This window comes from Silene latifolia, chromosome 2 (genome assembly GCF_048544455.1).
Source record: "Silene latifolia isolate original U9 population chromosome 2, ASM4854445v1, whole genome shotgun sequence".
Taxonomy (NCBI): domain Eukaryota; kingdom Viridiplantae; phylum Streptophyta; class Magnoliopsida; order Caryophyllales; family Caryophyllaceae; genus Silene; species Silene latifolia.
In genome coordinates this window covers 22,997,024-23,014,231 of record NC_133527.1, presented here as the reverse complement: position 1 = coordinate 23,014,231, position 17,208 = coordinate 22,997,024, and the positions used below count along the sequence as shown (strand labels likewise).

The following is a 17,208-nucleotide window of genomic DNA, read 5'->3' as shown; positions in this document are numbered from 1 at the left end:
TGATAATCTTATTTTCCTTAATATTTTGTATGAATATTACGGGAAATTGTTTACCAAAGATTAAAATATTGTGAAATATTTATAAAATATGGAATAGAAATATCCGGAACATTCCAGAACATTCTGACTCGGGATTTAACGGTTATCAGAAAATGCAGACGGTTTTAGGCCCGGACTCCAAATGTACTCTAATTACTGTCAAAACGACCGTATCGGCGCGTAGATGACAACTAAGAGGTAGACATCAGTGTTTGAGCAATCACTTGACGATAAACTTACGAACTGTCACAAATCGTTCCGCGTACCAAACATGCGGCCCAATCATCACCAGGTGGTTTGCGGGAGGTGCAGAAATGAGGTATCTACAGAATGTTGTAAGAGTAAGTGTAACATTCTCATTTAAGTCAAGTGGCTGCAAAACCATGCAACAGTGCGCTGCACTGTGGTTTTTGATATTACCGTATGGAGAAACTTTTATACAAAATGTTTAAGTGTTGAATTCTTTACAAATTTCATATTCTCAAAAGTTTAACATTTGAATTATCAAAATTTGAAAACAAATCTGAAAATTGAAATCAAAAATCTCCATTGTTAAATTTTCTAGATTTGTGCATTTGCTTTTTACCAAAATGGTAAGGTTGGACTTGTTAAAGTTTTAAAGCTAGAAAAGTTTTTTGCCAATTTGGTAAAGTGTCACATGTTATGTGTTTTGGGAAGAGTTTTCTGATTTTGATTAAAGACTTGTGCTTTAGTCTAAAACCTAATACTTACCATCACTCAAAGGGTGCCTATTTTATAATTGATTTAATCACTCTAAGTTGTATCTCTTAGATGATCAAATCCACTATAAATAGACCTAGCAAAAGCAACCCAACCCGAAAAAACTGACCCGAACTACACACCCGAATGTGACCCGAAAACCTGAATTGACCTGACCCGACCCGAACATGACCCGAGCTTCCTTACCCATAACTGATCCGACCAGAAAATGACCCGGTCCGAAACCACCAAACCCGAAAACGACCTGACAAAATATAACTCTAATTGAACCGAAAAGACTTGAAATGACTATTTCTCTATTATTCATTGACCCAAAAATGACCCGACCCGAAACAACCCGACCAACAAACCCGAAACCCGAAATGACCCGTCCCGACCCGAATAAACCCGAAATCAATGAGAGACCCGAGCTGACCCGATCCGAATTAGCCCGACCCGAACCTGACCCGTTGACACGTTTTGCCAGGTCTAAGTCTATAAATAGAGAGCTTTAACATCATTTATTTCTCAAGACTTTCCAAAGCATTTATTGAGAAAACTTGCAAATCATTTGTGCATTTAAAGCTTTGTTCTTTAAGTATTTGCAAAACGTTTTTCTGATTTAAAAGTCTTCGTTTGTTTTTCAAAAGCTGTAAATCGCCAAGTATCAGTTCGCTGCACTGTGACATAATGAGCTTGTTCCATGATTCTCGTGTTTAAGTCTTAATCGTGATCTCCATGTTCATTAAGTGAACCCTTGAGATTCAAAGAATCTGTAAACCTGTTAGATAAAACCCATAAACTCTTGAAACGGAGTACCTTTAAGTTTGAGTGCAATCGTGGTAGATTGGCGAGTAATTTTCATTGTAAGGGTTTAGTTGTTTGAGTAAATTCCTAAACAAGCAATAAAATAACGGTTGGACGTAGACTAAACCAAATTTTAAAACATTGTTTGTTTGTTCATTTACTTTTACGTTCTCTTAATTTGCTCTTTTTCTCGTTTGTACTTATTGCCAGTTCTGAGTGACAGTCATTAATACTATGACATAGAACTGCCGCACCTTCTCGTGAACTTACATTCTATTAAGTTTCTCAAGTTTTGTACTTCAAGATTCTTCACTTACGTTATCAATTAACTAAGTTAAGAACAAAATTTAAAAAGATACACCTAATTCACCCCCTCCTTCTCTTAGGTGTTTATCGTTCATAACTCTTCATTCAGTACTCATATTGTCGATACTTCTTTCGTCCTAGTCACTTGTTTATCATTCGTTTTGACACAAAGGTCAAAGAAAGAAGAGGAGAACATCTTAATGGTTGTTAGTGGATGACAACTGACAAATGGACCTTAATATATGTGTATGGTCAAATTACCGATAAAAGATCATTCATGCAATAGAATGGTAAACAAATAAATGAGATACCCCGAAATAGAATATGTAAACAAATAACCGATGTGGAGGGAATATTAGACTACAATCATCCTAGTTTGTGCTCACACGTGCAATCAATCTACAGTCCAAGACGGCCACACTAACCTTCGATTTGCACCGACCACATACACATAGCAGACAACTGCCTCATTCCAATATTCTACATCCTCCTAAATGTCCTTAAAATCGATTCCTTTTTAATAATATACTCGTATCCCTTCTATTTTCCATATGCACATAGTCAGTGTTCGCAATGTTAATATTAGTGTGAATTTGACTGTTTGAGGAATAAAGTTGAAAAAAAAAGAGTCGGAGTTGATCATTCCTAAGGATATTATTATAGGAATTAAGAGGGCGTTTGGTTAGAGAAAGGGAAAGGGAAAGAAAATTAGATAGGGTAAGAGGGGGAAAGGTAAGGGATTACCTAAAGCTTAACTACTTGTTTTGTTACATCAAGAAAATGAAGTGTGGTGGGTTGTGGTTTGTGGTTTGTTTTGGCGTGCGTGTGGTGGTTTATGTGGGGTGGTTGTGGTGGTGGTGGTGACGGTGGCGTCGTGGTGGTGGTAGTGGAGTGGCTGTGATGGTGGTGGCAGCGTCATGGTGGTTGTGCCGATGGTGGTGTGGTGTTGGTTTATGTGGGGTGGCAGCGGCGATGACGTCTTGATGGTGACTGATGTTGTGGGAGTCGTAAGTGTGGTGGTAGATAAATAAGGTGATTCAAGGGTAACAAGGGTGATGAAATCCCATACCTTGGGGGTGGGGGTAAGGAATTAGATAGATTGAGGGGTAAGGATGAGAATTTTATTCTCTTTGTTTGTGTCAAACAAACACCAATAAAGGAAATCAATAACTTTGTATCCATTACCCTTTCTTATAGATCTGCAACCAAATGCCCCATAATATTTTACTTTTGTCAATATTCATATCGTTCCGGAATAAGTTTAAATTTACAGAATAGATACATATAAATGCAAAAAAGGATTGTATGTGATTATGTGGATCAATATGGGAGAGATTGAACATTAGCAATGAACATAAATTTGGCTGAGGATATACGACATATGGAATCACTGAATCACATACCTGATTGAATTTCTGCAAAATAAATGCATAATGTATTGTGGATTAATATATACGGAGTATTTAAAAAGAATCCATAAAGTATGACCTACAATTGTATTGAAAACAAAAATAAAAATATAGGAGTATACGAGTAATACGGAGTACAAATTATTGTATGAGAACGTTAAAGTGTAAGGATCATAATGCGAAATCATAAAAGCAACACGAGTTTTTGAAATGGGCCTTTAACTTATTCCCTTTCACAGTTTTGTAGACTTAATGCCGAGACCGTGCACGTAACTTATTGAAGTTTTTGCTTAAATGGGGTTGAAACCGAAACTATTTAACAAAATAGGGCGGGTTTCAAACTATTTACAAAAAATGGGTCCACGTCACCATTTCCTAATTTTAATTTTTTTTTCTGAAAATTAACTAGTCATTGTCCGGACAAATGACATGTTTCTTCCCATTTTCAGGTTCTTGACAAGCTACCTTCGTTGTCTCCGTTCTCCTTACTCCGACCACCAAATGATGAGATACGAATACCATTATCTTCTTCTCACTTCTCTTATTGTATTCACATTGTTGCTTGAGTTATTAGCTCCATGGTTTGCGCAAAAAACGACCCGCAATATCGCCGTTCACTAACAATTTCGCTTTCGCAACAATCCACAAATATGAGAACTATACAGAAAATTGGCCTCCTATAGAAAATCTTCAACCACAAATCATTTCAGCCAAATTATTTAAGTATTGCTTGTATCATTTACTTCATTGCTCAACTTTCGACGAAAGTTTCCGAAGAAATGAATCCCTCTCATCAATCCCGCATCATAGACATTGATGGTACTACTCCTACCAATGGAGACGTTCGAAACACATTGTTACCCGTAAATTCATTCTCCATTGAGCCACAAACTCTAACTGACATGATAATGGAGAAAACCTTTAATCATTGACTTGTCATGGTGGTGGTAACTTCAGATTCACCAAAGCGGACTTATGTCATTCTTTGTAAAATTGCTCACCAAACTAATCAGCCATTTCGGTTTGCTCAAAATATCATTGATTGATTTTCTTCATTATATGGTAAATCAAGAGTGAGCATAAAACATTCACCATTTCGATTTTGGTTTCGCAAAATTTGCTATCCTTTTACTTGAGTTATTAATTTAATACGTATAAATGGTTTCGCAAAAAAATTTGTTATTGAACGGCGATATTATAGTCGTTTTTTGCGCAAACCATGGAGGTAATAACTCAAAAAACAATGTGAATACAATAAGGGAAGTGAGAAGAAGAGAATGGTAGTCTTATTTCATCATTTGGTAGTCAGGGTAAGGAGAACGGAGACGACGAAGTTAGCTTGTCAAGAACCCGAATACGGGAGCAACATGTCGTCATTGTCCCGACAAATGACTAGTTCTAATTTTCAGAAAAAAAAAATTAAAATTAGGAAATGGTGACGTGGACCCATTTTTTGTAAATAGTTTGAAACCCGCCCTATTTTGTTAAATAGTTTCGATTTCAACCCCATTTAAGCAAAAACTTCTAACTTATTCGCCTTCACAAAGGAAATGGGATAGGTGTCGGCCAACATGGAATATGAAGTTTGTTACAAGGAGTTACATTATGAGGAGGAATTTTTGTTGTCAGAGCCTCTAAGGTTTTGGCCTTAGTATCGTATAAAATAAATCGATGTTGAGTTTTTCTATCGCATTTTATTAGGTACATCAAGTGTTCCTTACTTGGGTGTACCCCTACAACTTGTAAGTTGTTATACCCATAACACCACGAATCAGGAGTTGTTAATATTGATCCTTTTAAATTGATATGACTATCAAATTGTGATATCAATTCCCATTGAGGAATTTGTTGGCTCATCATCTCCAGTTTCCATATACGCTTTCCTGCTGATAAGTTTTCCGCCAAATTCCCTTCATAATCGGCCCTTAAATTAACATGAGTATCTTCCAAGGCAACCAATTTTCCATCACTTTCCAGTAATAATATTACTCCCACGTCTCCATCGGGGAAAGGCAGGTTTATGGCCGTCAAAGTCCCGTGAAAAGTGTTGGTAACATCAAAAGGATTAAAGGCACCGATATACTTTCGATTGTGAATGCACACCATCCCCTCACACATTACCCCTTTCAAAGGGCTGCCAATATATCCATCATTGGAGGGCTGTAATTGGAGTCTAACATCTATGTCTCGCCATTGGCATGTCTCGGATATGTAAACCGATAAATTAACCATCAAGAAAAAACATTGGAATTATAATAAGCCACAACGACTCTAAAACCACGTCCCTCTAGATACGTAAGAGCGGCCCAATCTACGCGTGTTTCTTGGATTATTTGAGAAGGTGGGAGAACCATCAATTGTTTGGTTAGCGGATTACAAATGTAGAAGACGCTTAAGCCCGTCAAAGGGCTGACACCGAAACTTAAAACCAAGTCTTTGAATGTGGCGACAGGTCTGGAATGATAAGGGAGGAATCGTAAGGATAAAATAGAGTTTTATTTCATGTAGATTGTAGAACCAGATAACTGGATTGAAGCATGGAGACTTCTACGCGTAATTAGGTTTGCTGTTTAAAGTTCAATTGTGTACCAACAAGGGTTAGGCCCAAATGGTAAAGAGTCCACCTTTTGACCATGAAGTTAAGGGGGTTCGATTCTCATGGATTTAAAATATAAATATCAATTTAAGTCTTCAAAGAGGTCGGTGGTCTGCCCGACCCTGGCCTTGAACTGTGTAAGGCCTACTTGAACCTAAACTTTATTGTACCAAAAAAAAAAAAGAACTTCAATTGCGTATCAGTTTTCGGTTACGGGCTTTGTTTCGTATGAACTTATTGAGCTTATTTTTTCATCACATTATTTCCACTTTCTAACCATTTGAATCTAACTAAATAAAAATATTTTAAAAAAAAAACAAATACGATCTACATAATTAATGTTTACACTAATGTTTACACTTGTTTCAAATACGTGTATTTGGGCCGGTTTTTTTTTTTTGCATTTCTATTGTAATTATCTAGTTGGTCTGAATCAAGGATCTACATAATTAATGTTTACACTTGTTTCAAATACGTGTTCACATGCAATGGTTTAAGAGGAAATAACGTAATATATTATTGTAAATAAAATTTGCATACATAAAAAATTTACATAATCATTGTCACCTACCATTTTCGGTGTGCGCGGCTGATAGAAAAGTTACCGAGTTTTTTACTGTAAGTAAATACTCCGTCATGATTTTTTCTTTAAAGTATATCGTACTATCTAGTTTTAAAAAATTATGCAAAGTATGTAATTTATTCGCATTATATGTGATTCACTCCCGTAATTAAATGTAATTTCTTCTCGTAATTATGTAATTTTATTATTATGTAATTTTTTTTAATTATGTAATTCATTCCGATTATTTGTAATTAATTTCATTTATTCCGATTTGTAATTCATTCCGCTTATATGCAATTAATTTCATTTATTCCGAATGTAAAATTATTTCATACGGAGTAGTATTTTTTCTAAGACGGAAATTGTCGCATGTTTGTATTGGCGGACGATTCGAAGAAATTAATTCTTTGCACACCAACGGGTTCCACCATAACCTGAATTTTCCAAAAAAAAAGGGTTGTACAAATGACGTGGCGCATCCTGCATTCAGCATTGTCTTCTGAATTAATAAAGATAAGATTGCGGTTAAAATTTAGTTCGTTGTTTCATTCAACTTACCGTCTTACCTTTCAATTGTTCTTGGAGGACAACAATTTGAATCACGAATATGATATGAGACGTAGAAATTTATAAATTTAAATAGGTTTCGAGACGTAGAAATTTATAAGCTGAATCACGAATATAATTAAGCAGTAATTCGTTGTTTCAATCCTATTCTGCAAGTAGAGATATACATCCGGTTGCATGTAGAGCCTTACTAACTGTTTACTGAAATTGCAATATTGTGCTTGAAATTAACGGTACCTGTCAAATGATCAACGTCAATGACGTACTGCACGAGACTTGCAGCGCCATCAACTCCATCCCGAGATACTGTAATTCTTCACCAATACAGTCTCAACTGTACGTCGAGCGAACTTGACTTGAGGAAATCAGAACAATTAACCCCTTCAACTTCAATCCGTTTCAAAGGATGTTTAAAACATTTGACCATACCCTCCAGTTTTTTCAACAAAGGCTGCAACCAAAACAACAACTGTGAGTTCAATAACAGAGATCGATAGTTCCGAAAATACTGCTCATCGTAAAACCCGTTAACAAATAAGCATACTTCATAACTTCAACTATATTCAAATATCGCGAAGTGCCATGTTGTAATTTCAATTAATAAAGTTCCATCTTAATCAGGCATGCAATAGATGAGAAATGCTTTATTACTCTAGTTTTAGATCCATGTTTATATGATCCAACCCCAAACGCTTAAGATTTCCGTAATATTTGAATGTGTATTGAATTGGGCATACTAAAGAGATCACGGAAAAGAAAAGCACCTAACATACAGGCCTTGGAAACAAAGACTGAAAGTAACACACAAAGCAAAAACATGACCATACCTTAACTGTCAAATTATGGCGGCCTAAATCAACCCGCAAAGACATTATATCAGGGTGACAAGTCCAGAATAAACCATTTACCAAAGTTGAAAGCGAGGAAATTGAGAGGTCCCAGTACAACAGGGTTAATTTCAGCTCTCTGATATCACAAGGGGGTCCAAGATCAGCATTTCCGCTTTCTTCTTCATCAAATTCGATATCATCACCTATGGACTTCAAGAACACAATCATAGGAGTTTGTTCTAACGTAAACATCAACTCATAGTCTAAACAATTATATGCAGCTTATTTGCGAGTTGCGATACCTCAGTTGATAACTCGTCGAGCAACAAGATTTTCAAAATATTGCAGCTGTTTAGGCCTGTCAAGAGCTTCTTCAATCTTAAAAACCTGTCGGTATCAAAATAACAAGGCATTGTATAGATATAGATGCTACAATCGGCTTGACTTGTAATGGTGATAGATAAGGATGGGTCTATCTCGCCATCAAATTTGAACTTCTTCAAACTTGGAGCATCAATCACAATATCCAACAAAGTGTAGCAATCATGTAAGCAAATTTCTTTTAGTTGAGTATTCGATATTTTGATACTCGTCAGCATGTGACAGCCCCAAAACACCAAATTCTCTAGCGAGGCGAGTTCAGGTAGTAGTTCAGCAAGAGCCTCATCTGTGATAGAGAGACTACTCACGCTTACAAACCTCAAATTTCTCAATAAACCACTATTTGAGATAATCGGCCAAGGATTCTCGTAATCATTGGAATCCTTGGGAATGTACTGAAATTTCCTAAGACTAGAAGTCTCGAGAATGACTCTTCCGTCTACAGGTAGGGTTCTATCAATATCGAGAGACTCCAGTTTACTACAACGTGGAATCACTAAATTTTTGAAGCCAGAGCAATCTGAGATACTCAATTCTGTCAGTAAACGACAGGAACTAACCATATGAAACAGCATACGCTCGTCTACAACGACATCACTTAAACCCAAATACTCAAGAGAGACAAGATCCACGGCTTCATAGTAGGGTATCTTAACTTTAGAACAATCAAGACGTCTTAACGACTTAGCAGAAAACAGAATTTGTGGCACTTTGTAGTTACTGTTAGCAGGACCGGTGAAATCAAATTTCGCAACTTGGTTCTGCACGGCTATATCTAGCCACTCATCAAATTTACAAGCCAATTCTAAATCAGTAGTTGGGAATTTAAGTTCGAGTGTCAAAATACGCAGGTTTTCTTTCGAGTACCTTTGCATTCTAGCATCTATATATTCCAAAAGTCTTGCAGTATCACCATTAGAAAAATTATTATGACGAAATTCTAGAACTGGGCTAGTAGCCGAAATCTGAGTCCATCTTTTCGACAAGACGCTAGTTCTATACGCCTCTTTCGTACCCAGATAAGAAATGATATGATGTATAATAAAATCCGGCAAATCTGAGAGCCTATCCCTAGAATTCAACTGCCCAGGTTTTGATTTCTTGCAATCCGGTACCATTTTCTCTGAGGAATTTCGTCGAACAGGTAGACTGCACTCTGTAAATGTAAAACTTCTAACTAAACAACAATTCTTGTATAAAACCGTTTTACACGAGTTTTGTGGGGAGATAAAGGGGATGAAGTTTTGAACGAAGAACTGGAATATTTAAATTAAATTTTCAATTCAAAAGAAAAAAAAATTGAGTTTGAGAGCTAGGAAATGCAATAAATTTGGATTTTTGGAAAATAAATAAATAAAACTGACTGCTGAGTGTCGCCAAATGGTGGCTTCAATTTCGGTCCAATAAGTCTCTTCTTAAGATTATTAAAACTGGCCTTATAGAATACCACTACATAGATAAGACAAGTGGTATATTATTTGACCCGTGTTTAAGGTTAAAACGAATATACCCGTGTTAGATGATAATTTGTGATCTCAGTATCACTTGATGACTAGGTGTCATATCTCCTCTCCGACTACTGTTACCACCTTTATTGGGCCATTTATAATTAATCCGTGACTATGAAATGATAGTACTCCAGCTTTTTCGCAATGATCTTCCACATTTGTTTTCAGCATTTTGTACTTTAAGCATGATTTTCGGTATTTAAATATAGTACTTTTTGGTTGAAAATTTATTTTTATGAAATGGTGTTTTATAATGAATGTAAATCTTAATTTACATCACAATTGTTTATAACTTTTACTTATTTATTATGATCAACGATGTTTTCATTCATCTTTCTTCAACAAGACCGTGACGATGTGATGGGTTGGAGGACTTTACCAATGACCTTCGAACTGAAAACTAAAGGAGAAGAAACTCCGCGTCTTTGGGGGAGGATAAGAAGTCTTTAAGCATCACTAGTTCCAACTAATGTGGTTCATAACAAATCTGAACGAGTAAATTCGAGCAATTAGCACCTTCAACCAGGGGCGGAACCAGAAATCGCAATTACCCCGGGCTAAAATTAAAGTTATAAAATTTTATATTTTATATAAAAATTTTAACTAGTCGTACACATTAGGAGCCAAAAAAAAAATATGGAGGCACACACGCCCTAAATTTTATATTGAATCAAACAACTAAATACGAATTAAATATGTAAAGTTGTACTCCCTCTTATTCGCTATAATGTTCCCTCTTTCCCGAAACAGGTTATTCAATTAATGTTCCCCTTTCCTTTTTTGGTAACTTTTACTCTTACTTTATTCATCCCTCTCTCCTACCACCAAACCCCCCACAACTATTTTACTCCTATTTTATTACCTTTCTTAATGTTTTGGCCCCACAACTCCTTATTTAACTTCTAATAATTCATCTCTCTCTCCTAACACCAACCCCACCAATGTTCTTTATTCATTTTTAATAGTATTCCTTAAGTATCGTGCCAAAGAGAAAGGGGAACATTATAACGAATTGGAGGGAGTATAAAACAAATGAAGAATCCACTACTGATATCTAAGACGGTAACAGAGTATTCAATTTTCTGAAACCACTGCCTACTGAGTAATGAGGAGAAACCCCTTCCTCTGTTCCTCTTTTGTACTACCGACCATTTGCAGTTTTGCCATATTAGTGTAGTTTTGTGGTATTAGTGTATTAGCTGTGACCATTCGCCATTCCTCATCTTAAAATTACTGTCCAAAACTGCAACTCAAAATCTCAGTTATCTAATCCTAAACCCTAATCAATCAATAATGAACTACAACCAATTACCAATTCATAATAGAATAAATTGAATAAAAGAATGAAAGCTACAAGTGTTTAAGTCACCAATTATCAATGAAGGCTGCAACTTTATAATTTTATATAGCATCCGGATTCCGGTCATCCCATGATCCCGTTCCCAAATCCCAACAAAGCAACAATTCAACAATTTAATTGCAGTACATAAAATCATGGATTCATATTCATGTGATATAATATGTCTAATTTGATTTTGGGAAATCTATCATTGAGGATTTTAGAAGTATAAAGGTATAAATGTATAATTGAATTCCAAAAGAAAAATAATGAACAATTTGAGTAGAAATTACCACAACGACTCGATGGTGGTCGGAATCAGTACTGGCGACGTCAATGGTGGACTGGTGGTCGGTCGGAATCAGAATCGGTGCCGTGAAGACGGACTTCGATCGGAATTAGAAAAATAATGTCAAAGGTTTTGACTTTTGAGTTGTCACTTGTGGTCGTCCTGTGATGTACAACGTGTTTGTAGCGTGTTTGTGTTTTAATTTTTTTTTCTAGAAAGTATCTCGGGCTTCAGCCCAAGAAGCCCCAGCCCAGTTCCGCCCCTGCCTTCAACGCGTTTCAATGGATGCCCCCAACATTTGGCCGATATGAGTTCAATGAGACTCCCCTTAGGCTAACCTAACAAAACGAAAAGTATGGATTCAGAATCCCATAATATTTAGATACATAAATGCATAAAGGATTGCATGTGGAGCATAAGAATACTACAACAATGCACTCTCATGCACATAAGAATACTACAACAATGCACACATACAAAGATCGTTATTAAGTTGATACAGACAAAATTAAAAGTAAATTAAATTTGGTTTAACCGTTTATTTTAATTCTAATGCTCCTTTTATCCAAAAAAAAAATTTGGTTTAACCAAAATAATAAACTTGAAAAAAATTCAAATATTTAACCAGCAAAAATGTCTAAGCATTGAGACGGTGCACTTAACTTATTCGCCTTCACAATTGTCATCGGCAAGGCCCTAGCTAGGCAATTGGGATAATCGTAGGCCAACATGGGATATGGAGTTTGTGAAAAGTAGTGATTGGGTACTCATAAGATGGAATTGTTGTTGTCAGAGGCTCTATGGTTTTGGACTTAGTATCGTATAAAATCAACCTGTTTTGAGTCATTCCAGTTCCACCATACTTTTTTGACAAGTATACCAAGTGTTCCTTCCTTGGGTGTACCCCTACAACTTCTAAAAAGTGACGCCCATAACTAAACTGATCAGGAGGTGTTAATACTGATCCTTTTACATTGATATGACCATCAAGTCGTGATATCCGCTTCCATCGAGGAAGGTGTTTATCATTATTCCGTCTCATATCCAGTTTCCAAATATAGTTCCGTTTTGATAAGTTGGTAGCCAATCTTCCTTCAGAATCGGACCATAAAGTAATATAAGGACGACTAAGGGCTACCAATTTTCCAGTACTCTCGAATAATATGTCTACGTATCGACGGGGTAATGGCAAGTTTATGGCCGTCAAAGTCCCTTGCAACGGACCTGCAACATCGAAAGGGTTGAAGGCACCAAAATAACTTCGATAGTGAATGCACACCATCGATCTACACACTACCCCTCTGTAATATGCACCTATATGTCCACCCGTTGACTGTGAATTGACTCTAACATCTATGCTTTGCCATTGACATGTCTCAGATACGTAAACAAATAAATTAAATATTTTAAAAGGTGGTACCATGGAAGAATAATGCTTGGGTTCAGAATGAGCCGCAACAACCCTAAACCCGCGTCCCTCCATACATAAAAGTGTGGCCCAAATTACGGGTTTTTGAAGGATTGGAGAAGGGGGGAGAACCATCCATTGCTTGGTTAGCGGATTACTAATATAGAAGACGCTTAAACCTGTCAATTGATTGATACCGAAACTTAAAATCAAGTCTTTGAATGCCGCGAACCGTGTGGAATTACAAGGAAGGAATGGTAAGGACATAATAGGAGACCGCAATGGGCTTTGTGGTGCAACCATGGCCGTCACTAAATGTTTATCCCACGATTTCATGGTAAACAAGAAGACAAAACGTGGTTTTTTTTCATCGATTTGAGGGTGAGTTAAAAACCCTTGACTTACAAATAAAGGGTCGGAGATTATCGAACACCAACGCTTCGAGACGGCTTTGTAGCGAACTGTAGTTCGATAGCAAGGCAGCCTGCATAAGATATCAAGCAACAAATCATTGCTAAGATCATCAATGGTCATTGCTATGAAATAATTAAGATTGAAGAATAAGAGGATTATACGTATAACAAACTAGGTATTTAATCTTCCTTCATTTTAGTGTTAGGATTAGGATAGGAAACCGCCTAGTACCTAGTGCGTATAATTTATATGACGCGCGTGAACAAGATTAAACGTATGCGTGAGAAAAAAAAGGAACCGCATCCGATACGATTTTTTGTGTTTTCATAGATACGATACGGTTTGGATATGTATCTGTAAAAAATTTATATAGTTTTCTAAAATATCATCAATCAATCAATACTATTTATATTTCAAAAATCAAGGGACTCCTATGTAATTAAATAAATATATACAAATTAGCTATACTATATACTCGTTTTAAATTATAGCGCTGTGTGATGGACCTTAATAGAGGACTTCAATGTAAATATTAAATAGTTTTGGTTGAAGTATAAATTTAAAAAATATCATAATACGGTGAGTTTCCTTAAAACAAACAGGCCCACCTATGATATTAATTAGTATAAAGATGTTAATTATTTAACATACACAAATATAATATAAGTATGTTATATTTTGGAAACTATTAAAAGGTAAATAATTCAATCTAGATTTCCAAAAAATATAATATTCCATAATTCATTAGGTTTCTAATTCAGTTAGCAAATAATCATGATTCCTCTTAAATAACATACAATATAATATAAGTAGGTTATAAATAATTCAAGTTAGATTCCATAATATATAATATTGCATAATTTTTTAAATTTGATTTAATGCATACATGTAATATATTTATATAAATATACAGTCCTTTTAAAATTGCATGCCTAAGTAGTAAAAGTAATTCCGTCAAAGAAAATAATTATAGTAACATTGAATATAGTTATATGATAGTAATCACTCATTTGAATAGTAAAAATAACAATATTATCAGCGAGATTAGTGAAAGTGGTAGAAACAACAACGGGAGTAGTGAAATAATCAATATTAATGCGGCAATAGTGAAAGTAATAATAATTACGGCGGGAGTAGTGAAATTATCAATATTAATGCGGTAGTAGTGACAGTAACAATAATTACGGCGGGTGTAGTGAAAGTAACAATGGTTACATGCAAGTAGTGAAATGTTGTTACTATTGTTTCATTAATAAGAGTAAAATATTAATAACGGGAGTAGTGAATTTGTCTTAAAATTTATTTCATCGTAATTTTAAGATATTTCATATAAAAATATATTAATGATAAATTTATGGATTATGCAACTTTAAGTAATTTTATTTAATGAAAAAAAAATTAATGGTAAGTAGAGGTAGCCCGTGCGAAGCCGGGCACCAATACTATCAATCAATACTATATATTAAATCCAGAAACCAAGGGATTTCAATGTAATTAAATAAAGTTATGCAAATTAATTATACTATATAGTTTTAAATCACTAGCACCGTGTGATGGAACCGATTCAGGGATCTCAATGCAAATATTATAGGGATATTTCACGAGAATAATCCAAACTATACCTCGTCTTCTCATATTAATCCAAACTACAATTTAACTCGGAATAATCTGAATTAGACCCTCATTTCTCTCCCAATGAACTAAGTAACTGGCAACCTGTTTGTCTGGTTACAGTTCAAAAAAAAAAAACTAAAATCAGTAAACCTTAATAATTTCAAGTCATACCCTTCAGACCTTCACCGACCAAACCCCCAAAACCACCGTCAAAACCGTCTCCCTCCTTCCTCTCAACAATCTGTCTCCGTTGCTACCACCAACGCTCCTTCCTCACTCCTCGCGGTCTCTCCGCTACATTCCCAGAACAAATGAACAACAAAAAAAAAATGGTGAAGCAAAGACAACCAGCAATCTCTCGTTTCTTTGTATCAAAAGCCAAACAACCAGATTCATCACAACCTCTCCAACCTCCCAATTCTCCACCCAAAAATCAGTTCAACAATCACCTTTTTCCCAGTAAAATGCCTACAAACTCTAAATTTCAACATTGCTCTATTAAAAAAATCCAAACATTCATCTTCTTTTCCAAATTTCAATCATACCATCATCAAAAATACCTCCATAAGCTTCTAGAACCTTCCCCTAAATTACCCTCATGTTAGTTTTAATGATAAATACTGTAACACTACGGATTTTTATAAGCTAAATACTCGACCGAGTAGATCCTACTCGGCCGAGTAGTGTCAGGAGTGTAGTTTGTTTGAGTTCTCACTGAGAATACTCGTAGTAAGTATGGTGAATACTCGACCGAGTAGAGGATACTCGGCCGAGTATACACCTTACTCGACCGAGTATCCGGCCTGACGGGTATTATTTCCGCGATTTTGGTTATAATGATTAGAGGTTATATATTATCGTTCGTCAGTTTCTAAAATCATTTCTCCCCAAAATCATAAACTACGTTCATTATCCTCTAATCATCTTCATCAATTCCAAGTCAAAGGTTGTCGATTGTGGGTCCTAGCATCTCATTCCGTGTCAATCGCCGTAGTAAGTGTCTTATACTTGTTCATCTATTGTCATTCTTATAAGTTAACAAACCCTAATTTGGTTAATTTGGGGATTTAGGGTTTTGGTCATCATATGTCGTTGATTGTTGATTATCGCTGTTGTAGGTGATGATGTGTTACTAGTTGTGCATTTGTATGATTGATTGCAGCGTAGCGGATTACGAAAAGGTAGGGTTTCTCCTACTCAGTACTGTTAATTGATTGAGATTGTATATGTTTTATAATTGTTGTTATCTGCGATCATCGGAGGTCAAAAGGTGTTGTGGTGACGGTATTGGTGTGGTTGTCTTTGTGACGATTGTGGTGTTGTGACAAACCGTGATGATCTGTGTGTGTGATTGTGGTGGAGTCACTTGCGGGAGTGGCTTCACACCCTAGTTCGCCCTCCGTGGAACCCGTCACGGGAGGGATGTGCACATTAAGGGACAGGGATTGTTAGTCGCTCGTTGATGAGCCGGACTAGGTGGGGATGGGCTGCGGTCACCCATCGCGCGAGGATTACCTGTTGCGATGGGTAATCTGGCAGGGCTACACACTTCGGTGTGTAGTCGATTACTGTGTGAGATCGATGATCAGCTGGTTGTATTGTTGTTGTCTTATATTGATTGAGTAGTACTGACCCCGTGTTGTTGTTTTGTAAAACCTGCGGTGATCCATTTGGGGATGGTGAGCAGATTGTGACAGGTAATGCAGATGTTTAGCTATGGGACAGTCATGGGGAGTCATCACGTCAAGTCTAGCTTCCGTTGTTATGAGTTTAGATGTCTTGGATTTCATTTGTATTGAGACCTTGTACGTTTATTTTGAGTTGGTCTGAGATAATGTAATCTTTAACTTTTATACTTTAATAAATGTGGTTTGGAATTTGTAACTTTGATATACTAACCTCGGAAAACCGAGATGGTAACAGCCTTTCATGCTAGGGTAGTCCTTGATAAGGTACCTTGGTATGAGGGGGTGTTACAAATACGGTGATATTTTATTAAAAAGATACAAACTTTCACCGTTTTTCTAACTTTCCTACCCTTCACCAAAACATCATCTAAAACCTTCTGCTGATGTATTAAAACCTTCTCTAATGCCCCCTTTTCACTATTTACAGTCTATTTTTCAATAATAACCCCGATTTCGCTGACCTTGGTTCACCCAGGCCATAATACTCCAATTTCTCCGCACCGCTCCGTTCTGCTAGGCCCTTCCAATCCGCTGTGGTGATTGGTGAACGTCGGTGTTCGTGGTGGTGAACATCGGTGTTGAAGGGTGAAGGTGGTTGGCTGGATTGAGGATACTGGGGTAGTGGTGGATTGGTGGTTGTTAATGATGAGAATAGTTATTAATGAAGGAGAAGGAAGGATGTTTAAACAAAACAAATATATGGGATGACCGGATGGTTTTACTTGAGT

At 36.3% G+C, this 17,208-nt stretch overlaps 1 protein-coding gene and 1 long non-coding RNA gene across 2 annotated transcripts; both read right to left on the bottom strand.

Annotated features, from left to right (window-relative positions):
• Positions 1 to 8,700: 8,700 nt before the first annotated feature.
• Positions 8,701 to 9,338, bottom strand: LOC141637217 (F-box/FBD/LRR-repeat protein At1g16930-like). The gene is made up of 2 exons (XM_074446783.1): positions 8,833 to 9,338; positions 8,701 to 8,755 (listed from the first exon to the last, which is right to left on the bottom strand). The coding sequence occupies exons 1-2, from the start codon at positions 9,336 to 9,338 to the stop codon at positions 8,701 to 8,703; spliced, it is 561 nt and encodes a 186-aa protein (XP_074302884.1).
• A 1,521-nt stretch (positions 9,339 to 10,859) lies between these two features.
• Positions 10,860 to 13,355, bottom strand: LOC141628822 (uncharacterized). The gene is made up of 3 exons (XR_012537192.1): positions 12,020 to 13,355; positions 11,361 to 11,694; positions 10,860 to 10,971 (listed from the first exon to the last, which is right to left on the bottom strand). It is a non-coding gene; the product is annotated as an uncharacterized LOC141628822 (long non-coding RNA).
• Between the last annotated feature and the right edge of the window lie 3,853 nt (positions 13,356 to 17,208).